Source organism: Leguminivora glycinivorella, chromosome 3, assembly GCF_023078275.1.
Source record: "Leguminivora glycinivorella isolate SPB_JAAS2020 chromosome 3, LegGlyc_1.1, whole genome shotgun sequence".
Classification (NCBI taxonomy): Eukaryota; Metazoa; Arthropoda; class Insecta; order Lepidoptera; family Tortricidae; genus Leguminivora; species Leguminivora glycinivorella.
In genome coordinates this window covers 5,781,142-5,807,263 of record NC_062973.1, presented here as the reverse complement: position 1 = coordinate 5,807,263, position 26,122 = coordinate 5,781,142, and the positions used below count along the sequence as shown (strand labels likewise).

The following is a 26,122-nucleotide window of genomic DNA, read 5'->3' as shown; positions in this document are numbered from 1 at the left end:
TGTTGAACGTATTTGAGCTCAACATATAGGTTTATTATCACTAAGTATATTATATTAATGAACAACGAAACGGATGTGACATTTTCCTAGTCCACCAACGTCATCTAGTCATTTTATTTGGCAATAGTTAGACAGCATGCGAACAAACTTAGCCAGCGAAGCGATCACAACTACGTCGAGGCCGACCAAAAAATATAATTTGTAAAAATTATGTTTTGAGCCAATATTTTGATATGAAAATAAAGTTTTTTGATAGTTATTCATAGTATAATATAAAAACAAGTAAACATATGTGTGAAAATATGTTTTTTTCCACTCCCGGGTTACGAAACAACGCCATCTAGTTTTAAAGCAAAAACTAAGCTTTTTTCAGGGGTACGCTTTTTTGTATGGGCTATATCAGTCTAGTATTAAATGGTCCTTGGTAGTAGTATGATTACTTATAGTAGTAGTATGTAGGTATTAGGCACACTAGCTACATGTGTACCAACTTATGTGTCCACATTCGGTCGCCATACTAACTGCATAGAAAAATTTATAAAATATTATGTAAACTAACTGTTATTAGACACTAATAAATAATATTTCCACCGGCTCTTGATCGCATGTGAAATCCGTACGTGTACGTCCATACCATATACGCACGTGTTAAACACGCTATAACCCCATGGGGTTAGACCGGGGACTACAGGCTTTACAATATTAATGTGGCATTTACGAGCGCATATAACATCACTAACAAGCTCCATCATATGTATCTGTATACTTAACTATCCATAGATAGTAAGGACGCGTAGACAAGTGGTCAATCACTAACGCTCTGACAACCGGCACGCTAATGGTCATATCTATCAGCATCGAACCGCATTTTGTGTATGAGAAATCGCACGTGAGTATGAACATTCGTACTTACGCATGCTTTCAGCTTTCCGATGCGTAAGCGTCTTTATACTAACGACTCGTTCGATTTCTCATACATAAAATGCGGCTTGTTGCTGATGTGACTTCGCCCCAAGATGAAACTGTCCGTGGGAAGAGCGGTAGTATAGAGACAGTTGCGATTGTGTGTCGTTCGCTACAGTGTGATAGTTGTTGGCACCTTACTCTTCTTTGTCGTATCGTCATAGCTGAGGGACGTGACGAATGTGGACACTCTTCCAGTTGTCTCCACGGCACTCGATCCTGGGTCCGGTGCATGCTAGCCTGCAAAGTGGTCTTTGTCACAGACGTTATTCTGTCTGCCCAGCGCGTGCCTATGCTTCCACTTCTTCGCTTCCTTGCCAATGCCATGCGTCCCGTGATTGTGATCTTCACTAGACTATCTGGTGCGGTCCTGTTCAGCACCTTACTTAGGTCCTATATTTATTGAGAGAAAATATTCAACTTTTTTATATGAATATTAGTAGCGGACTGTACTAGTTCATAGTGTTCATACCTTGACATTAATGTAAACTGACAGTTTGACGGTCAGTGAGTTCATGTTTGCTACCACATATCTACTATGTGTTATGAAAAAACGATGAGCTATAACGTAACACCAATCTAATGGAAAAACAATTACATAACCTAGCATTGATTGATGCATAGATTAAGTATATATGTATAAGAACCTGTTATATCTACTTTTAACATATCGTCACTACTTTTAAAAAATCTCGTATCTCACGCTGTTCCTCAAAGTTAAAACGCAGTAAGTCTATATGCATTCCATACATACTTACTACAATTTTCTTTTCATTGACAGACGAAGATACAAGTTTTTTTTAAAGTAGTGACGATATATATTAAATTCAGCACCACCATACGAGTACAATATCTGCAACTAGCTTTGTCAACGCTAAAAAAAACATGTACTTACAAACTATTTCCAAATTTTATTTATATTTAATTAATTAAGTTGTATAATGTACTTAAGTTGTATTTGCAGTTAGAATAGACAATATGAGTTGAAGAAAACGATGAGCTATAACGTAACACCAATCTAATGGAAAAACAATTACATAACCTAGCATTGATTGATGCATAGATTAAGTATATATGTATAAGAACCTGTTATATCTACTTTTAACATATCGTCACTACTTTTAAAAAATCTCGTATCTCACGCTGTTCCTCAAAGTTAAAACGCAGTAAGTCTATATGCATTCCATACATACTTACTACAATTTTCTTTTCATTGACAGACGAAGATACAAGTTTTTTTTAAAGTAGTGACGATATCACAGACCAACCCCTATAGACATCCATTACAAGACGACTCGCGGTCGCCAGCCTTCCTAGTATTTGCACTGATATAAGCGCGGGCGCTCGCCTTGCCCGATCAGTAGCGACCAAGTAACAGACCCGAAAGCAGTGCGTGTTTTTCGCAGTAAAAAAATTGAAAAAGGGTATTTTGATGTCTTAAAGATGTCCACCTGTAGTGTGAAATGGTGTGGAAAGGCAACAAGAAGCTCAAATTTAAAAACAGACGTCATTACATTCCACATAAAAGTCATATTTATAATTTATTCAGAGCCGGCATAGGTCAACTTACATTGGCCAATTACGCGTCAGTAGAGGGACAGTCCCTTTCATCTGGCGCGACTGCCCGCCGTCCTTGAAACGGCCAATCACAGCGCGCTTAACACATTCCCCGCCCGCTCCTCGCACCCCTGGCACTGGTGACTCGTATCGCGAACAAAATATACAAGAATGCTACTCTATAGGAGGTTCTCTGTGGACGATATATATTAAATTCAGCACCACCATACGAGTACAATATCTGCAACTAGCTTTGTCAACGCTAAAAAAAACATGTACTTACAAACTATTTCCAAATTTTATTTATATTTAATTAATTAAGTTGTATAATGTACTTAAGTTGTATTTGCAGTTAGAATAAACAATATGAGTTGAAGAAATCGATCTTGATTACACTAAACTTAAATAAAATTCTAACAAAACATAGGAAAAAACTACAAATTATACGTTAAAGCAATAAAATGTAAAATGTACTTCCCTGAAGTTTATTACCTACACAACATATATTGATCTCTCTCGTACATCCTATAATTTATGTCCAATACAATGTATAACTTAACCAACACAAGAACACTTTTACCTGACCGACGATGAACTGTATTACTTTGCAATATGGTTTAATACCAATAAACGGCGTTTCATATGGTACAGTCAAAGTAAATATGGAGATTGACAAAGTGCCAAAAATAAGTGCACAATACCTGGCGTGTAAATAAGGTCGCGTATAGATATTGTTGGAACTTTATCCGTGTTCATATTAACAACTATAACTGTACATGGTAGTAAATAAACAATCATGGTTGACTGAAGCGTGCATGACCTCTGGCGAGAGCACACGACATTAGGGGTTACTATTAGAGGTACTATGACATTACACGCCGATTTCAACCTTATGTCTTTGAGTAGTTCCGTGGTAAGTAATAAGCTACAGAAGCACTACAGAAGAATGACAGGGAGAGCTATTAACCACGAAACGGTTACAAAGCGTAGTTATTGTTAGGTAAGCTATTATGATTATGACGTTTCACCTACCACCTTGGTCTTGAGGCTTGCATTATGTACACGCAGTACACGATAATATTTAAAGTAAACAATTTCAGAGCTAGGGACATAAGACATGACTCGTAGGGACACGACACTCGTGTCGTGTCGCGGACATTCGTCGTTGCCCAGGGGAAACGTGATCCGTTCATGATCGTTTCCGTAAAGGGCATTGTCTAGCTAATAAATAAATCGTGCTTAAAACACAAGCTCATATACATGCATCGAGGAGAAATACGAGTGGATTGTATGTTACTAAAGTTACATTTTCCGGCTCTAAACGTAACACACGTTATGGTGATCACCAAACGTTTAAGGGGACAAAATTAAATCACAGGAGGATTCGTGAAGAATAATAACATTATAAAAAAAATAAAAAATCTAAAGCTGTATTTTTACAAAAGTTATATATTAATAATAGGCAATTTCTGTTGGTGACTTTGCCGTTTTCCATTGACAATATGATAAGAGATGAGAGGAGACCAAACGAAAGGGTTTAGGAACAAATGGAATGGAACAATATCATTGCAATCAAACATTTGTGATGTTGAGTGAAAGAGGAAAGTAAAAATAAATATAAAATAAATAAATATTGAGGAAACCTTACACAGATCAACTTAGCCCCAAACTAAGCAAAGCTTGTACAATGACTGCTAAGTAAGCGACGATATACTTACATACTTAAATAGATAAATACATACTTATATACATATTTAGCTGGGCATTAACTCGTTAATCCGTTAATCGTTAATTAACGAAGTTAACATTTCGACTAACGGATTAACTTTTAAGTTAACTTGAAAAAATGTTAACGGACTCGTTAACTTCCGTTAAATTTCTCCAAGTCCGTTAATCGTTAATCTAGTAGGGCACAGGCGCCATCTGCGCTGCGAAAAACACGTTCTGAACGCTACTATAAAAGCCCGAAGTACGGCAAATCCTAGGTTTTACCGATGTCGATTGCTTTAGTCCGAAATATTACCTAAAAAAGTATTCTTCACGTGGATTTGCTTTTACTAACTTTGATTCGGTGAATCCTAAGCTTTACCATGGCGACTGTTGTAGTGATAGGGCAGCAAATTCTAGCCCTATTTACGACCACATTCGCTTCCCTAGCCTCTACCGCCCAAAGTGCCACAACAGTCCCGTCACCGCCAGCATCTCTCCTGACACAGCTCTTGGCAGTAGCTCAGGCGATCACTGCCTTCCACGTGCAGCCTAGAGTTCAATAGGCTAGCTGTACTTCGGCCTTTTACAGAAATATAATACTGGATACTGATGCAACTAAATATTTAAAGAAAAGTTATTTTTTTTCACGTGTTAACGGATTAACGATTAATTTTAACTTACGTTAAATTTGTCGAAATGTATCGCTTTAACGATTAACGAAGTTAACTTTTTTAGTAACGGATTAGCGATTAACGAAGTTAACTATTTGATTAACGGTGCCCAGCTATGCTTATATACATAGAAAACATCCATGACTCGGGAACAAATATCTGTGCTCATCACACAAATAAATGCCCTTACCGGGATTCGAACCCAGGACCGCGGCTTAGCAGGCAGGGTCACTACCGACTGAGCCAGACCGGTCGTCAAAAAGATATTGGTTAACAATTGATTCTCACACTTCTTTGCCTTAAGTATTTCAACCTCATTGCCTTTTCAACTAGTGCGAGCGTTTAGTAACTGATGTTATTTATAAACTGGCTTACTAATCAATGTGTAAATAGAGCCTAAGCTGTACGAGTAGGTAGGTAGCGGTTTGCCCAACAGCCAAGCGGGGGGTACTTTACTGTGACAGATCGATTAAAACCGGAAACGGCTGCTGTATGATTCACACCCACGTTCTCGGAAGATACTATTATCCTACTCATTAGAACACCGCTACTTTACGAGATCATAGTGACGTAATGACGACTTTTTCAGTACAGATGGTGTTTTTTTTACACACTAGAGCGAGAAGTGGTTCATTATATGTCAGGTCGTAACTTCGGATGGCTATCTGTACTGAAAAACGTCGTACGATACACGTGCGAAAAGGAAATTCGTAACTCGTGTCGATTTAAAACACTCCCTTCGGTCGTGTTTTAATTTATCACCACTCGTTTCGAACTTCCTTTTGTACGCACTTGTATCGTAATGTAACGTACCTACTATTTTGTGTTCTTTGACACATACCCATCGTGCAACATATAGCAACAAGTATAGGCCCCACCATTGATTATGGCTCTAGATATTAGTTTGGAGACTTTGGAGCTAACATTATATCGACTAGCAAGCATATGTATAAAATAGTACAGTCGAGTTCATAAATATGTGTACATTTTTTCACCTTCTTCCAGCGAGTTAAGATGAAGAAATGTACACATATATTATTTATGAACTCGACTATATCTACGTATTTTTTACATACTTTTTAGTCCAAATAGTTAGGACAAGAGCTTAAAATATGTACAACATAGAAATAAAATAGAAGAATGTTAAGTTTGTTCACATGAAATCGTTTAAAACGAAACCCTATTGTCCAAAAATTTATAGACTGGTCCGATTACTGGTTTACTTGTAGATAACCATAAAAGTACAGAATACCATTCCATACGCTATGATAAACGATCGGTCGCATTTATAGAAACAGAACAAAAACTCACCGAATGCAGCTGCCGCGATTAAACAAAGAAACTGGTATCGCGCCATCTCATCAGGATACTAAAACAAATGAAAAACATCATGTATTAACACTCCTAAGATGGGCTGCAACTTGTATGAACTGCACACAGACTGCATACCGACTAGGGATGCAAAAAACCGTATTTTCTGGCTTATAAAAAATCATGAAAAAAAAAACCGTGAAACAAAACAGTTTTTTCTGGAGTAGGTATGTTTTTTTTTAAGTACGAAATCTCAAAATATTCAAAGCATTTATTACTTTTATACGGTTTCTTATGACTATGTTAACTATTAAACAAATTGTTTTAATAATTTTTTTTCATACCTAATTCTGAAAAAAAAAAATCATTTGGTTTTTTGCTGTTTGCAACTCCAATGCCGACTGAGAGTACGGTGGTAGTTCAAATACAAGTTGTGTGTCAATATCATCATCCCCCTTGCGTTATCCCGGCACTCGCCATGGCCCATGGAAGCCTGGGGTCCGCTTTGACAACTAACTAAGGGCCAGTTGCATCAACCACATTTGACAGACACATCATCGTCACGCAGCAGACAACTATGTGAACTTCCCATTCAATAAAATTTAACGAACGCTTTGACGGTGACAGACGGTTTGATGCAACCGGCCCTTAAAATAAAAATGAAATATTTATTTTTCAAGTAGGCATATTACAATGCGCATATGAACGTCAAATAAAGCTACGCCGGCTCTAACACTACGCCTCAGCCTCGAGAAGATTAGGCTTGTGCCGTTTCGTTCGTTGATCGGAGCGCTCCGATCTCGTTCAATCGCTCCCATGAACTAGTTCGCTCTTTTAGGTCTTTTGCTCATTTAGTTCAGCCAGACCAGCGATCACTGCGGTCGGAAAGATCAGAACGAATGGGACCGAATAGTGTCAAAATTATACGAATAGTCCACAGATAGTAACATTCCGGGCCGAAAGGTTGTAAGTAACCGAAGTTGAAAACTTGATGAAAACTTGACTTTTTTTGTTGCTCTGCTAAGTAGCTCTCGCTCTCGGTCGGCGCAGTCACACATTCGTTCTCGATCCAAACCGCTCGCGCTCGCCGATCCTATACTGAACTAAATGAGCAAAGACCGATTCTCAGACCACGGAAAGATTCAGTTCATTTCGGTCATTGATGGGATTTTATTCCTAACAGTTCATAGTTCGTGAACGACACAAGCCTAGAGAAGATTTCAGTCCCCCCTCAGTCGGGAGTATCTTAGGTAGTAGGAGTACGTAGGTATGTATAGTTAATACACCGATGGTGCCCCATTCCACGAGAATGTCCTTTAAAAATGCGATTCTTTTAATACTTTTCAAAACGTTAAAAAAGCGATATTGTGTAATGAAATGAGGATGCACAAGTTCATATAATCAAAATTTTCATGTGATAAGCGGTTCAAAAACTCATAAGACTAATAATGAAAAATAATATTATCCCAAAATGTATAAACTTTTAAGACATCGCCGTTTTGTATCCCAATTATTTTTTTAATTCATTCCAATGGATATGTAACAAATGTATGTACTTATCTAACAGAACTGGATAGCTGCAAGTACACCGACGTCTATTTAATAGTTTTGAACAATTTGGAACGAGTTGGCTCCAAATTGTTCAAAACTGTTTAACATTAACTAAGAATTTGGTTTATTTATTTTTCTCTGCGTAATAAAGTAATTAGTTAATTACATATTATACGTACCTACTTAGGGGATCACTTATCTAATCATTAATTGGATAAAGTCTGATAATGTAACTAATTAACATTACCTACACATGTAAAGTTTGATGACCTGTGTCTTAAAATGCATAGGAAGATCAATTCAATTAAAATATCAATTAAGTAATAGGTCATTAACTTGTAATTGGGTTAATCTTTATTAATTAATAAATAATATCGAATATTGGAATTAAATATCAATTAGGATTATGACTAAACTAAGGGTAATATTTTGGCAAGATTTTCTCGAAGGGCAACAGACAGGAATGATGGAATTTTTTAAAACGTCTAGACTAAACTTGCAGGCGTCCACAGGCTGCGGTGACTGCTTACTCCAATGCCCGTAGGGCTTGCAATATCGGACGATTTTCAATTCCGGAACTGGTTTTCGAGATTGGACTTCAATTCCGGAATTCCGGAACTAGTTCCGGAATTGAAATTTTTTTTTTTCGTTTGGTTTTCTGATGGGTTTTTGATGAAATAATACAATTTTAAATTGAAATTCATTATAAATAGACGTTTAAGAGAATAACTCCGTACCTGAAAGTCATATAACACTGAAATTTTCATTTTAGTAATTTTACAGAAAGCCCATTTTGTGTCAAAGTCGGTCTTGCAAGATATTTCAAACTAGTTAACGATACAAACGAGGTTTTAGTGCCAGTTTTCTGATACTGGTCAACGTTAAAGTTATTTTTTTATCCATTGACCATCGAAATAATATAAAAGTAATAATTTACAAGAATGGCATAACGTCTTGTTCACATAATTGTAATAAAAGAAATATTGAATTACCTTTATCAGACTCGAGTATGGATAAAAGATATCCAAGCTAGCCCAAAAAGACAGATTTTATGATTTATTTCTAGGTACATGTACACCTTAATTTTTTGTAAAAAAAATAAATCATTCTTTTCATATTAATCATTTTCCATACATTTTCTTCTCAAATCTTTTGATTTTGTGGTAAGTGGTAATAGACTTAGATAGAATTTAGTAAAATATGCACACGTCTTTGTGAAAAGTGTATAAAGTAACTACGACGTTATGCTTGTGAATGAATGTAATACCAAATACTACGATTTGCGTCTGAACTTAAGACTTTATGCCTAAAATATTCACAACTCACACAACTTTCTACAACAAATATTTACTTTAAACTATTTATATATTTCACTTATTAGCTAACACAATTGAGAGCAAAACCAGAAAGTGATAATGGTATAATATTAGCGGGTTAAAACTACACTATCTCGTTTTAACTAGCCCTGGATGCAACCCTTTGGTCATAAAATAGACACTACCTGAATCCGAGCGGTGTCTAACTTATTAATTTACATATCTTTTATAGACGCGGTGGTAGTTTTGTAAAATAACCAGGCTGATATTACACGTTTTCGTCCAAAAATATATCTTTTTTCAATTCCGGAATTTTCGAGATTATGTGTTTCAATTCCGGAACTGTAATATCGGAAAAATTGTCCGAAATTCCGGAATTTCGAGATTCCGGAATTCCGGAATGCAAGCCCTAAATGCCCGTTACCACCGACGACATAGGTATAAAAAAATAAAAATCTTGGTTGTGATTCACAATCGCAGAAAATATCGTTCTCGAAAAGAATGCAAAAAGATAACAAAAAAATTGGTAGGATCCTCATCATGGTATACGATACGGACGGACTAGATTGTTAATACTTAATATTTGTTTCGCCTGTGTTATTTACTTATCCAGAAATATTTATCTAAATTTAGCTAAGCAATAAAGTAATAAATGTAAAAACAATACTTTTTTGATTAGCAGAAACGTCTGCAGTTGATGCCACTAGGCTTTGGATAAATTTAAAAGTGGAAAATGTTTGCCTTGCTATCCAGAGGCCGTGAGTTCAAAGTCTCACCCAAGGCATACATGAAATTGTAATAAATAATTAGTTTTAAATAAAACATCAAATAAGACACACATAGAAGAGTAGGTTCTGTTAGGAAGGAAGACGCGCAAAAAGATGATAAACTTTACGACCGCGAAATCTGCAAACTAATGCTAACTAAGTATGGTCAGCAAAAAAGCTCTCATCTGTAACTTAAGGCTTTCGAGTTTATTGACTTAGCAACCAATGTTTTACTTGCACTCAAAACTTTTACACGCGAACAAAACCGGTCGATGCGCCTGCAACTTTACACATTTGCAAATTGTCTAAAAGTCGTTCTAGATAACTTTTTGTACTAACCGGTATCACTTTCGCAAAGAACCTGTTTCGGAGGCGTTAGTCTAAAAATACCTGGGAGATGGGTGCCGGCTCTGTCACTGATCAAGTTCAACGCGCACTGTTTTTTGTTTGCGCGATGCGACTGCGCGAGACGTGCGCACGCGGCGATTGCGGGTCATACTCTGCGCAAGACCTGACTTTAAGCTGCTAAAAGCCAGTTTTCCGACGATTAACCGACCATTCTTATCTGCTAATCCACCATGCATGGATTGCTATGAATGTGTAGGCCAAGTTATATTTGCCAGCGAAATGGCTTGTGAATAAGCTTGTGACAACCATGGTCTAGCATTCAGTGCCGCTGACCTCCGATCGATCCAGGAAAATGTATGGATGCGGTAATTGCTTCGATAAATTTTGTTTACTGCAATTTTATGCATGCTGGCATTGAGATGCAACTCTTGTTTTTGGCTTCTCGAATTATTGATATTGCACGTAAAACTGCAAACAGCTGTTTGATTTTGCATTTATAATGGTGTTCCTTAATGTAAAGTAACGGATTTCTGGACAATGTAATGCTCTTAACGACGCAATCGAAACTTTTCATTATTTGCAGATCCACACACACTGTGAATTCGTTTTCCGTTGCTAATCAACTTGAGAATTTTTGTTACTGCTTCAGATAAAATATTTGACTTAAGTACCTTGTAGGCCGGCCTGTCTTGACAATGACAACTATTGACATTGACACTAATATTTAAAGATACTTATGCGCTTATTTTATTTCGTTACTACATAAGGAGGTCGTAAAACGGTAATAAATAGTCTATGTATTAAAATACTTATAATATATATTTATGTAACAAAAATATTTATTCAGAATTTACTTCTTCCAAAAACTTCACTTGTGGACCCACACGTATACCACCACTTCACTTATTGCAAACTTAGATTCTCACATCTCTGTTTTGCGAAGCTAGAGCCAATATAGATATTCCCTGCCCCCTGACCTGTGCTGCGGGTCCCTGGGAACCTTCCTGCAGCCGTTTGTGGACCCACGTACCACCACTTCACTTTTTGCGCCACTTGTGTCTGTTGTACATTGTTCACTGTTATCATCATTTCATTTGTATGTAGAATTGTAGATCAGTGCAGCAAAGATTCTATCGGGTTGGTAAGAAAGTAATGAGCGATCGATTGAATTCCACATAAAATTTTTGAGAGAGTTCTAGAATATTCTATGGTCGAAAGTATATAAAGGGCGAGTCGCACAGTTTCTCGTCAGTCATTCACTAGCTGTCGCCGAGCTAATATAAGGAAGAAAATGGACGAATTAAAAGTGCATGTAAGGCATTGCTTACTATATGAATTTCAGTCTGGCCATTCAGCCGCCGAAGCAGTGCGTAATATATGTCAGCGTGTTGCTCCTGAAGTTGTGTCTGAGGCCACGGCGAAACGATGGTTCCAGCGGTTTCGTAGTGGCGACTTTTCATTATCAGATCAACCTAAGTCTGGTCGACCGGTGAAGATTGATGTAGCCAAATTAAAAACCTTAATTGAAGGAGATCCGAGGCTAACGAGTCGTACTCTTGCTACCGAGTTAGGCTGCTCTCATGTCACCATAGAAACACATTTACACGAGTTGGGAAAAAAACTACAAATACAGTGTTTGGATACCGCACGAACTTGATAGAGATCAACTAAACCGCCGTGCCGATATCTGCATACAACTTCTGTCTTTTCGCCGCACATTCAACTGATTGGACCATCTTATCACTGGAGATGAAAAATGGGTCTTATATATAAATCACACACGCAAACGTCAGTGGCTAGCTCCTAACGAAAAAGGAATAGAGGCACCAAAAACAGAGCCTCACCCGAAAAAAGTTATGCTGTCCGTTTGGTGGGATATTCATGGTATTATTCACTGGGAACTCCTACCAAGTGGAATGACTGTTACCGCATCAGTATACTGTAATCAGCTTGAAAATTTAAACCAAAAAATCTGTCAGAATCGTCCACAGCATGCTAAAGTTTTTTTCTTACACGACAATGCTCGCCCACTCATTGCAAAAGTGACTCGGCTAAAGCTATTGGAGCTAGGTTGGAAAGTGATACCTCATCCACCGTACTCTCCAGACTTGGCACCTACGGATTACGCATTGTTCAGATCGCTAAGCAATGCCTTGAATGAAAAAAAGTTCGATGATCAAGCCCATCTACGACAGTCACAGACCAACCCCTATAGACATCCATTACAAGACGACTCGCGGTCGCCAGCCTTCCTAGTATTTGCACTGATATAAGCGCGGGCGCTCGCCGTGCCCGATCAGTCGGACAGCCACCGACACTCCTGTCGCTCGGACGCACCACTTCTCCTGCTCCTGACGATCCTGCGCGATTTTCTTCGAAAATCTTCGCCGGATTGACCCCGGCTCGCGCCGGAGGGGACAGCCCGCAGACAGCTGAAGCCGTCGCCGATCGCCCCGGCTCTGGACCTTAATCTGGGCAACCGGATAGAGGTCTAGATGCTAGGCGCTGAGAGGCGATGAAGCGTCGCGACTGTGTCACCGCCCACATCCGAAGCCCGACTGCGCACGAATGACCCGACGCGCGCCGAGGTGCCCCCCCGCCCCCTCGGGCAGGGTGGGTACTTCGAAAAACGCGACGGGACATCTACCCGCAGCAGGTACGCCGAACCCGACGACCCCCCCCGACCCGCTGGTTAGGGTGGGTAGTCAGAAACGCGAGTTTCTCGGCGTACCCGCAAGAAAACCACCGAGCCACGAACCCGCCGCCGGCCACCCAGCGCCGCGGCCCACCGTCACACCGACCCCGGACGTCTCTACGACCCCGCGGGAAGTCCCTTTCCGGCCGCCCCCGTGCAGTCACCAGGATCGTGATCGTATCCTGGCCGACGGCTCGGGTAAAGCCGGGTCCCCGCCCAGGTCGCCAGTGTCGACTCAGGCAAGGGATATGATGCTTAGGCTCAAGGGACACTTCCGCGGCGAGGACGTGGAGCTCCGGCCAGAAGACCACGCAGCCCTTCGCAGAGCGGAGGCCAACCCCGAGTCCAGCTTCGCCAAAGCGCTGGAACTGCTGGGAAAGCCACCAGCCCCAGCCAAGCAGCCGCCGACGCTGGAGGAGATCCTCCAGAGCGTTGGCCCCCCCCCGCGCATCGCGCGCACACCCGCCCTAGCCAACCAGCCCACGTTTTTGGAGGTCCTCCAAAGCGTCGGCCCACCACCGCGCGTCGCACCCGTACGCTACCCCAGCCTTCGGCCGCGACCGCCAGACAACCCCACGCCGCAGCAGACCGCAGGCCCCTCCAAGGGCCCCGCCGACGCACCGGCCAGCCCCACGGCCCCCAACCCGGAGGCTGTGGCCACCACAGACCCCACAGACACCGACCGCGCGCCCGCCGCGCCCGCGACAGCGGACCCCGGACCCGCGGCCACACCGACCACACGCCACGCCGCGCCGCAGCCGACCGAGGACCCTTCCAAGGGCCCCACCGCAGCTCCGGCCAGCCCCGTGGCCCCCAACCCGGGGGCCGCACCCGCCGACCAGTACATCGTCGCGCCAGCCACCAAGGCCCCAGCGCGGGCCCCGGAACAACGGCCGCGCCCCCACGAACCCCGGATGCAAGGCTGCCGTACAAAAAATACAGCAACACGCCGTCAAAAGCGTACCAAAAAGAGCGGTGGTACACGGCAGCCTTGCAAAAACAAAGGGGAGGGTAGAAGAGGAACTCGCTTTCTCAACTACCCACCCCAAACCTTCACAACGCAGACACCACCGCTCCTGACTCCTCGACGGATGAGCACCGCGCCGCTCCACGCACGCCCTCCGGACAACACCAGTCGTCGACTGTCGGCCCGCGGAACCGACAAACCGGGGCGACGAAGTTGGAGATTCGTCGCCTCAAAACAACGACCCACGCAGCAGCCCAAAGGACACCCGCACCCGCCCCCGCCGACTCCAAGGAGAAGACGGGCCTGGGCGCCGAGATTGGAGACTCGTCGCCCGCCAACGAACCACGCACGCCCACCGGACCCGGTAGCACGCCAGGGAGGACGCCGAGAAGGAGCACTCGCCGCCCCCCCGCAACACTGCTGACAGGCCACCGCCAGTCAGCCACAGATGGCCCGCCGGCTTCGCCGGCGGCCCATCGCTGAAGCCAAGCCTAGATGGCAACCAAAGACACGCCCGTAGTCACGGGCGGCGAAAATATACCGCCAAAAATCTTTTGGATAAGATGGAAAGGCCCAGTTCATCCCCCAGAAGGGGGGATTGACTTGAAGTTACGAGTGTGCCCGATCAGTAGCGACCAAGTAACAGACCCGCAAGCAGCGCGTGTTTTTCGCAGTAAAAAAATTGAAAAAGGGTATTTTGATGTCTTAAAAATGTCCACCTGTAGTGTGAAATGGTGTGGAAAGGTAACAAGAAGCTCAAATTTAAAAACAGACGTCATTACATTCCACATAAAAGTCATATTTATAATTTATTCAGAGCCGGCATAGGTCAACTTACATTGGCCACTTACGCGTCAGTAGAGGGACAGTCCCTTTCATCTGGCGCGACTGCCCGCCGTAGCTGAGTTTTTTGAATCTAAACCTAAGAACTTCTTCGCCGATGCTATTCATTCTTTACCAGAACGATGGAGACAAGTAGTAGATAACGAAGGCCGTTATATTTTTGATAAATGATTAAAGTAATAAATTAAATAAAAGTAATATTGGTTATGATTCGCTCATTACTTTCTTACCAACCCAATATATTTAAATTTCGTCCAATGGATGGAAACTAAATACTAATCACCTTATCAAGCAGTATCCCTAATAGCTATATCATATCCAAAGCCAGACTTCCTACATCCTTGTCTTTGCGAAGCTAGAGCCAATATAGATATTCCCTGCCCCATGACCCGTAGCGCCCTGGGAACCTTCTCCTGCAGCCGTTTGTGGACCCACGTATACAGTCACCGGCAATAACATCTTACTCTTCAAAGGCTGCTAAAATATGTAAATGTGACAGGCTCATACTTACATAGCTCAAGAAATAGGACCGTGACATACCTCGGAGGCTCGGGCGTTGCTCGGGTGGCGTACGTCCCGGCCTCTGTAGTAACACAGTATCATAAAGAGTACTAGAGTCTGTTCGGAAAGTCAATAGTCGTGAAATGTATGGTGTCCAAATTCCGTCCAATACACACGACTCTTGACTTTCCGAAGAGACTCTATCGTAGTTTGATCGTAGTAGTAATGTACTATTTATAATATTCTCTATGGATGCTAAAATCACCATGAAATAACCAGAATATGAGAATACTAAAATGACCTAGACACCTAGACACCTGACCAAACCTAGACCTATGGAGTTTAGAAATATACTTCTATACTCCCTGCCTAGACCGTTTCGTATTCTGGTTATTTTATGGTTATTTTAGCATCCATAGAGAATAATGGTCTTGTGTCAGACCATGTCAGACTCTATGAAAATGACAGAATAGTTGGTTGGTAGTGTTGGTAGTATTGGTAATTACCTATTGTCAAAATGTAACATAAAATGTATTAATGTAACTTAAAATCTAAAAAAAATATTTTTTTATTAATAAAATATTAAATAGGTACCTATGTTATAATGCCTATAATACCTCAGAGGTGTTGCTGCGGTGGTGACAGAGGCGACGACTATTGCTATGGGTGCTATCCTAACTTTAAATCCAGTCCTATCACGGTAAAGATAGAAAAGAAGCCTAAATATCCCCCATATAAAAGACCCGGGTACAAACCCATTACTTTCGATCATCTTTTTCCTTCCGCACGCGGGTCGCTAGGCCAAACTTCAGCCACACCATGTCAAAAATGTGCTAAAATACTTCAAGCAAAAGAAATTCAACTGATAAGGAAAGATCAAGAACTCTTGCAACTCCAGAGACACTTACGACAACATGGAGGACGCAAACACGGCTATGGAAACCTCCGACATGTCGAATTCCAGATCAGAAAGAGAGAACATGAACTGGCAAAACTAAACATGGAGTTGAATAGACTGGGTACAACCAAAATATACCCTATGGACAGATTTAGCTGTCCGTCCTGCTCCAAATATCTCCGTGCTAGAGAAGAAGAAATGAAAAAGATAGAACGAGAAGTGGTCAAGCAAATGGCTAGTCCTTACATACAAGTTAGCCCGAACCCTTGCACTTGCTGCTCAGGCGCCGCAAGACCAATGGATGATGAAAAGAAAAGGAAAAAGAACCAAAAAAACTGTTTCAAAGAACTCGATAAGAAAGAAAAGAAATTACTAAAAAAAGAGAGAGATATTGATAAGAAAATTAGACAGTTTAGAAAACAGAACCTCAAAGAAGCTAAAGAGGATATGAAGAAAACACCAGAATCGTTTATAAAAGACGTCTATTTGGTATGCAAGTGTGCGTGTAAAAGGACTATGGTGAACAAAAAATTTAAAGACCCGTGTGATTATAATCCTAACGCCGAGGCTTTCACCTGCACCATGCCTTTCCCGATGTGGAACGGCAGCATGAGTAACACCCCCAACATGCACACCTGCACGACCAAATGTTGCGTTATGAAGCTCCTCGGGAGCTTGGCCAAGTGCTATTTCTGTCCCCTCGGCTGTGGGAAGAAGGTCAGACCTGAAGAGTCATGTGTCCCCAGGAGAATATTGAGATGGCTTGTGTTCAGAAACAAGACACTTAAGAAACGAACGTGCTTTTAGTTTAAATTCATGTCACTTGACTTATTGTAAAGAAGTAAATATACATGTTTTTGTACTCATAATGTGCATTGTAATTTAAGCCTCTATTGAGATTAGGCATGTAAACTTTAGGCGCGCGACTTAGTAAACTTAGGTCGACTTCAAGTATGAAGCTACGCTATTCTTGCTAATCAAACTTTCAACATTCATAATAGATACATTTACCTGGATGTTAGAATCATTATTCATAATTATACCTATAGAATCTATGCTCAAAAAACAAAACAGACAATAGTTATTGGTTTTAAAAGGGGGCAATGTTGTTGTTTAATCGAACGTAATATAATTGATGAATGCTAACGAGCAAGCGAAAGATTCCAATATTGAACAGCGAGCGTAGCGAGAGGTTTGAGAAGTGAATACTTGAGCGTTGAGAGGGTTTTAAACACGAAGGTTAAAAAGTACTAATTTTATAACATCAAACTAAATTAAATTCATCAATTTATTCAATACTTATGATTCAAAGTCACATGACAATTATCATGATTTATCTATTTATTCTCATCATTTATAGACGAACTAGACAAAGCTGGTTGCATAGAAGATAGAGAGAAACTAATAGAAAGTTTGATTTATGACTGATGACAATGTCAGAGTGCATATTGTTGTCAAAAGAACCTGTAAATTTTAGTTTCCGCATAAAACGACTTTAAAATAAATAAAAATAAAGCCGTAAAAAAAATCGAAAAATTAATAATAATACACTGTAAATTAAATAGATAAATTGACCATCGCCATGTCAAAGAGGAAGAAGACTTGTGATAAGTGTCGAATGACTAGAAGTAAATTGCCTATAATTGTAAAACGTACCAGGCTTGAAAACGAGGACGAAGGAGATTGTGGTAAGCCATGCCACATGCACACAGTAGAACGTTTCCCAACAGTATCCAGCGTTGGCCCTCCAGATCCAGCCAAGAAGCAATATCCAACAAACTGTGAGACCTGTTTGGAAATTATTCACGAAAAAGACCGTCAGATATACAACAAGGAAGTTGAACTGGTTCAACTTATGACAGATTTAATAACTCTTCCAAAAAAGGAAGATAAGTACGACGAAGATGGTGAAATTATACATGACTACAAAGGTATAAAAGACATAGAAAATGAACTATTTGAGAGAGAAAAGGAATTAGCGGCAATGAAATTAGAGGCATGTAACGATGTTTGCTTCAACGCTCTCCGACGAAAACAACTGGAATTAAAATGGAAAGATTTGGAACTAGAGAGGCAGCGTACGAATATATTTAAAAGAAACCTGACAAACATAAAAAATAAGTTTGAAGACATGAACGATCGAAATTGCTTTAGGGCAGTTCAGCAGAAAGAACGCGAATTGAAGGAAAAGGAGGAAAAAGTCGATGAAGCGCTTGAGAAACTTAGGGAAAAGAAATTTAACGAAGAGATGGCAATGTTACAAGAAGAACTAGCATTTAGAAGAAGACCTTTCGTATTCGACGCCCTATTTGATTGTTCGTGCGAATGCGCAATAATAAATGCCGAGCAAGAGATTGAAAAAAAGTATCGAGAAAAGATGATGCAGGAAGCTTGTGTCTTTCTGCCAGTTGGTGCCTACGTGCCGTGGTGGACTTGTGATACTATGGAACAAATAAATAAAGCTCGATTTTGTCTGGCAGAAGAATTTGAAAAGGCCCCTCCCCGCCGCCGCTGTCGTTTATTTAAACGTAAATGACGTTCTTTACATATCATAGTAGAAAAATAAGGAAAAATGTAGTTGGTAATCATCCGTTTGGCATTAAGTTCGATTTGTACTCTTCAAGTGTTGTGCAACAATTCTATAAATTAAATAAATTGAATAACCTACCTCTACTTACTCTGAAGACACTTCTGCTGGCTAGCTGGCTAATCTTACACAATCAACAATGTAGAAGTAACGTACCTTCAAGTTGTTTAAAATGGCCAAAAGTTGTGCCAACACAAATGCGTAAACATAGAGTAAATAGTAAGTATCCTTCTTTCACGACAAAACGGAGCGACAAATTGACGTGATTTTTTAAGTGGAGGTAGTTGAAGGGATCAAGCGTAACATAGGCATAAAGTAACATAACGTAACATACTTTTTGTCTCTTTTTAACCCCCCACTTCCCTAAAATGGGGTGGATGTTTGTATGGAGCTTCCGCAATTTCGAATTTAACGCGGACAAAAGTTAGCCAAAGATAATTGAATCATTATATTCACTACTTTTTGCCCATCATGCGCTTGCTTTGTTTGCCAGGCTAGACTAGTCTAGACGACACGACACGACAATGCTTTCTCGTGATTGAAAAAACTCGAATTTGTGATACTTATGCTCCGAGTTGTAAGAAGCTGCTTTTCATCACATCGTGATGGTGATGATGATGATATCCTGTTATCCTTCATCAGGGACATAGGGCTCTCAGAAGGGATTTCCATTCTTCGCGGTCCAGGGCCTCCTCCAGCTCCACCCAACCGAGGCCAACTGATGCCGCCTCTTTTTCCCCTGTGCTTCTCCAGGTGGTACGCGACCTTGCCCTCTTTTTCCGGGAATTTTCCAGGTCAGCCCTTGCTTGGATAGGTGGTTGTTTGGCCTTCGAAAAACATGACCTATCCAGCGCCATTTCCGCAGCAGTATTTCTTTGTCTAAAGGGTTTTGACCAGTCAGTTCCCATCGTCTAATATTGGAGATCCGTGGCCAGTAGACTCCTATAATTTTACAAACACCTAGAGTCTACTGGTTTTACTGGTACTACTTGCTTGACGGGCCATGTCTCGCATCCATACAGGATTCATCACATCATAGTTGCAATAAAAAGATTACTTACGTTATTGAGCTGGGTTGATTACTAACACCATCTCTCTCGCTACATCGTAATCCTGCAAAGGATTCATATAAGAGGTGCAGGCACACATTGCTCGTCTTAGAGTTGGTCAAAGGCGACTGGCCTTCAGATATAAGATGTAATAGAGAATTTTCGCTGAAAGTTATTTTGGGTGTCCAGCAGTCTATTGGGCGGATAGAGTGGAGGTACGTAGACCTCCGTGAGCTCGGCGTCGGCGAAAGCTGGCGCGATACCGCTCATGACCGAGCAAAATTGGCTCTGGCTTCGCTCTCAGTGGGCTTGATCGCTTTTTCTTTGTTGTATGGTATCTATTTCATTTAAGATTAAGAAATCATTAGTATCATTACTCCCCATTTATTTATTTGATTTATTTATTGTCCGTGCTGCACAATAACATTCCTCTCATTTCTCTATGGTATGAGTCTATGTTGAGTCTATGAGCAAGAAAAATGTCAACCAGAACGTATAATTATAGTGATATAGTAGTGATAGCGATGTCAACAACAAATTGTCAATATATCAAATCAAAGCAAATCTCAGAGTAACATGGAAAATTTATATCATTAAAACAAAATGTTTTTTATAACTTAATTTTATAAAGAGCTAAAAAAATGGTAAAAGCTTTTAAGTACAAAAAACTTGTGCACTTTTTATAAGTGTATAGAATATTTGAATACCATAAAACAGGAGCACAAGTATTCACCATGCCTTACGCACCTGGAGGAGACTGCAGTATTGGACCTGTTGAAAAGCCATGTCATGGATGTTTCCCGGATAAATCCAAAAGCCCTATTGTTGTTAAGATAGCTAGACCAATAGATCATGATGTCAGAAGAGGCGGCAGCCGTTTTCCATCAAGCCGAGGAGACTGCTGCAAATGGTGTGCTCACAAAGGGTATGCCAACCGAATGGCATTTAACCAAAATAGAATAAATAACTTCGATCTCATTAATCGCATAAACGACGCAAGTGGAATGAGTCCAATGCTCACATATACGTCAACACCTCCTGGAGGACCGTCAGGTAAAAGAAAGTGTGATAATTGCATAAATATACTACGCGACAAAGAGCTCCAATTATTAAGAAAAGAACAAGAAATTTTAAAGATTAAGACACATTTCACAAATATGCCAAAGAGTGGCGCTCAAGATGGACTCGGTACAAACTGTGAGCATTGTTTCAAAGCTCTTCGTGAGAAAGAATTCGAGTTATTTAGAAAGGAACAAGAAATAGCAAAGATGAAGGTGGCGGTTGCGTCAAAAAGTCCCTTAACTACACAGGCAAAGGCAGAGAGAGCCAAATGTGCCAACTGTTTCAAGGCACTTCGTCAGAAGGAATTAGAACTGATTAAAAAAGAACATGCATTAATGAAGAATATGACTCGGCCGAATATAACCGTGAAAAACTTGAACTACTGCAGTTGCTGTAGAGATAAAACAAAATCATCAGCCAATCAACTGAAGAAACAAGAAGAATTACGGAGAAAGAATCGTGACAATTGTTTTAAACAACTGCGCATGAAAGAAATCCGCCTTGCAGCAAAAGAGAGAGAAATTGATAAGAAGATCCAGAAGTTTAGAGAGGAAAGTATTGCCAAAGCCAGGATGGATCTAGAAAAAACTCCGGATCCAAGACTTATCAAACCAACGACAAGAGAGGTTATAAAATGCTCTTGTAGTTGTACAGGCTTACCCGCTAAAGTAGAAAAGAAACCGGCAGGTATTTGTAAATACTTGTATAAAAAATTCCCTACGAGGACTGTCCAGCAAGAGCCAGGCATGCAGATGATTGCAGCCAAATCAGAAGACTCAAAACTTTTAGCTAAAGCACTCAAAGAACGCCGCACGTGTTCACGCCCCTGTTGTTTTATGAAATTGGCAGGTAATATGGCCGCATGTTTCTTAACTCCACCGAAAGTCAAGAAGCCAAAAGAACTTCAAGGGCCATGCAAGTTTATGAAAATGCTACCTTGGTGTACCCCAGATCTACCTAAGACGGACATACTAAAATGTTGTATTGTACCAACTGCTCCCATAAAACCGCCGACTCTAAAAGAACAAAAAGTTATTGAGAAACGTATTAAACAGCAAAAAACTTTAGCAGTCAAGGCCGCGAAGGCTGCCGCCAACATTGCTTCACCATACCGAGTCGAGACGATCGGTCAGATAAGGCCAGGACTGATTAGGCCTTCTTCCAAGGATAAGCTGAACGCTTTGGAGGCTGAAGTGCTTAGGTCATATGGTCCTAGGGGCCTTCGAGCGTACAAGACTAAGATGGCTGAACTTAAGATTGATACCGAAATTGCCCAAGCTAGAATTCCTAAATCAATATTAGGTTCTGTTCCCGAGGGCGTGTTTAAACCAGAAAGTCCCAAAAAGTATTCGTTTAAAGAAGCCAAGCACTTCATAACTAAGATGGGCACCAAGGGTCGTCCCAGTTACGAGGTCCCAGGGGGTCCAAGTTTCCAAGTTCCGGGCGGCCCCAGTTATAAGGTACCCGGCGGTCCCAGTTTCCAAGTCCCGGGTGGTCCCAGTTACGAGGGCCCAGGCGGCCCCAGTTATAAGGTCCCAGGCGGTCCCAGTTTCAAGATCCCAGGCGGTCCTAGTTTCAAGATCCCAGGAGGTCCTAGTTTCAAAATCCCAGGTGGTCCCAGTTACAAGATCTCGGGTGGTCCCGGTCACCCGGTCCCAGGTAGTCCCGGTTACCAGGTCACAGGTGGTCCCGGTGGTCTCGGTAGTCCCGGTGGTCCCGGTGGTCCCGGTGGTCCCGGTGGTCCCGGTGGTCCCGCTGGTCCCGCTGGTCCCGTTGGTTTCGGTGGTCCCGGTGGTTCCGGGTACCAGGTCCAAGGACCTGGTTATAAGGTCCCAGGCGGTCCTGGTTTCAAGATACCAGGTGGTCCCAGTTTCAAGATCCCAGGTGGTCGCAGTTTCAAGATCCCAGGTGGTCGCAGTTTCAAAATGCCAGGTGGCCCCAGTTACAAGGTCTCGGGTGGGCCCGGTCACCCGGTCCCAGGTAGTCCCGGTTACCAGGTCTCAGGTGGTCCCGGCGTTCCTGGTGGTCCTGGTGGTTCCGGTGTTCCTGGTGGTCCCGGTGGACCCGTTGGTCCCACTGGTCCCGGTGGTCCTAGTGGTCCTTTTGGTCCCGGGTATCAGGTTGCAGGTGGTCCTGGCTATAAGGCCCCAGGCGGTACTGGCCATAAGGCCCCAGGCGCTCCTGGTTTCAAGATCCCAGGCAGTCCCAGTTTCAAGATCCCAGGTGGTCGCAGTTTCAAGATCCCAGGTGGTCGCAGTTTCAAGATCCCAGGTGGTCGCAGTCACAAGGTCGCTGGTGGTCCCGGTTACCAGGTACCTGGTAGTCCCGGTTACCAGGTCCCAAGTGGTCTCGGTGGTCCTGGAGGTCCCGGTGGTCCCGGTGTTCCCAGTGGTCCAGGGTACCAGGTCCCAAGTGGTCCTGGTTATAAGGTCCCAGGCGGTAAGTTTACAAGCGCAAAGGGATCCTTCAAGACCAAACTCTATGATCGGGCGACAAAAGCATCCAAACAATTCAGAACCAAAGTCGGGCCAGCTGGTTATACTGAGTCAATAAAATCTGGAGAACATATTCCGGGAGGCGGTGGTTATCAGCCAGAGCGAGCTTACGGCGAAACCCAAATGCCAATCAGACTTCAACAACAGGTAGACCGAATAAGGGGAATAACAAAATCAACGGCAATGTTTAGTGACAAAACTGACAAGAGTAAAGTTTCAAGACTATCAAGAAAATCTAAAAGTATGAGAGGCGATGACGAGTCCAATGCGCCTTGTGTTTGTGTACTCAAAACATTTGGGGATGGTAGGTCCGAAGTATCAAGAAAATCTATGAAGAAGATGGATGAAGGCTGGGGCGGGAGTAAAAAAGGCAAAAGGTATGATTATGAAAAAAGGAGGAGTGATGGAGGAGTATTCGATAGGGATGAAGGCCCATCATCTAGAGGATACAGAAAATTTGGTGGTTATGATGGTGGGTCGGCTAGAAAATACAGAAAATATAGTGCCGATGAAGATGAATCACCTAGAAAATATAGTGGGTCTGGGTCGGCTAGAAAATCCAGAAAATATTATGCGGATACTGTTGATGAAGATGAATCGCCTAGGAAATTCAAATTGTTCGGTTTTGGTAAGGATGAAGATGAATCGCCTAGAAAATACAGAAAATACAGTGCGGATGAAGATGAACCGCCTAAAAAATTCAAATTGTTCGGTTTCGGTAAAGATGAAGATGACGATGAACCGCCTAAAAAATTTAAATTGTTCGGTTTCGGTAAGGATGAAGATGAAGATGAAGAGCCTACAAAGTACAAAAGACTCAGTAGGAGAAGGCATGGTTACGAGCGTGAGGGATACGAAGGGCCCAGAGGAGCTGGGAGTAGAGATGGATCAGGGGACTACTATGACGATGATTATGGGACCAGTAGAAAAACGAGAGGCCCTGTACCTTGGTATCCTTATGTCCCAACAACGTGCCCTCAATGTCTGAAACTGTTCGGTCGCACGATAGTGTACTGTGCTGGGTGCTTCATTGGTATTCCGTGTATTTTGTTTTTGTGCCTGTGTTTCCTTTTGTCTTCTTGCTCTGATTAGATTTGCTGGTTTTGAATTAAACTACAATTATTTTCAAATTCTGTTTTTTTTTTTACATATTGGAAGTTTAATTTATACTTAAAAGGTAACGAAAAAGAAGTAAAAGAGTGTCAATATCTTGAAAACCATGATATTTCTAAAAAAAAGGTCAAATTCGTTCAATAATAGCTAATCACCTGATTAGAACGAAAATGGCTGATCTGATAAGACATCTGGCCATGACCATGCATGCCTGCCAGATGTCTTATCAGATGACCCATTTTCGTTGTGGCGTTGGTTTTAGGGACACCAGGGCACTCGGTAGAAACTAAAAAAAAACTATTTACATGTCCAACCTATCATGTCGATAAAATATTACCTGTTATATTGCTGATGATGATGATGAAAATACTGGATGAGACTGAATCTGAATAGTAAATGTCATTTAACATCCCGTATTTAGTATTTTCTTTTGGTATTTCCTGCCAGATGTCTTATCAGATGACCCATTTTCGTTGTGGCGTTGGTTTTAGGGACACCAGGGCACTCGGTAGAAACTAAAAAAAAAACTATTTACATGTCCAACCTATCATGTCGATAAAATATTACCTGTTATATTGCTGATGATGATGATGAAAATACTGGATGAGACTGAATCTGAATAGTAAATGTCATTTAACATCCCGTATTTAGTATTTTCTTTTGGTATTTTCCATAAAGTTATGTTACAATTCTCTTTTCTCTTTCTTTATTGCTCTCACTCACGTCAAAAGTGATCAGAAGTGACAGAAATGTCACAACATCATAAAACTTGATATACTTAGTTTACGCTGTTTTTAATAAGGAACATTTTATTTAATACGTTATGTATATAATTTTAAATGAAATAAACGACATTCACGGTCGCATAACGCTTTATTATCACTTTGGTACATGAGATGGTCTATATGAAGAACAATCAAAATGAAACATAATGGCGAACGGTATAACGTAATAACCTTTGACGATGACCATAATAATGTGGAGTACAGGAGTCCATCATTTATAGGATATTTTAACTCTGTAAAGAAGTGGTTTAAGGGCTCCTCAGACGAGTCTATAGCGAGAAAAGAAGAGGGAACTTCAGTCCCGATTTCGAAGGGAGTACAAAAGAGTAGATCTGGCAGCGCGATAGCGATCAAATCTATCAGCAGTACGTATTGTGCATATTATATCACCGTCATAGCTATTGGTAGGGGAAATGAGAAGCGTCTTGCAAGACCCAGCGGTACAGTACGGACAAGAAATGTAGATTAATAATAAATAATAACGCTTGTACGTATACGTACATAATTAATGGTGGATTCTCGCATGTCTCTCCCTCTCAGTGAAAAGCCATATGAGCCTTTGAAACTAAGTAGAATATTCTTCATTTTTTTTTATGCTGCACTGTAATAAGGTGTATTTTTCAAAGTATATAGATGAATTGGGAGTAAAGAGCTGTAACGTTATCATCACTATTTTTTTAACATTATGCAAGCTTTCTGTTAAGATTTATTAGAGGCAAGTAATATTAAAAATAACAATCGGATTTAATCATTGAATAACTACATATACACCTGTATTATATTTACAGGTGGTATTTTGAGAAGATATACACGTAGTAAAACACTTAGTTTGGAGGACATAAAACGAAAGTTCGGGAAAAATAAGAATTCTTTTGAAAACGCACACTCTAGTAAAAAAAGAAGTTCTAGAACAAAAGTTAAGAATGACGAACA

The 26,122-nt window shown here is 41.2% G+C and overlaps 1 protein-coding gene across 3 annotated transcripts in view; it reads right to left on the bottom strand.

Moving 5' to 3' along the window:
* Positions 1-26,122, bottom strand: part of LOC125242556 — an 83,273-nt gene that overhangs the window by 50,632 nt on the left and 6,519 nt on the right. Inside the window, exons 1-2 of one of the 3 annotated variants that reach the window (XM_048151321.1) lie at positions 10,237-10,339; positions 6,213-6,270 (exon numbers count right to left, since the gene is read on the bottom strand). In XM_048151321.1, coding sequence (XP_048007278.1) covers positions 6,213-6,258 — 46 coding nt within the window. In that variant the 5' untranslated portion in view covers positions 6,259-6,270; positions 10,237-10,339. Of the gene's footprint in view, positions 1-6,212; positions 6,271-10,185; positions 10,340-26,122 lie in introns of those variants that run through there. The other 2 variants (XM_048151320.1, XM_048151322.1) reach the window with 2 other exon arrangements.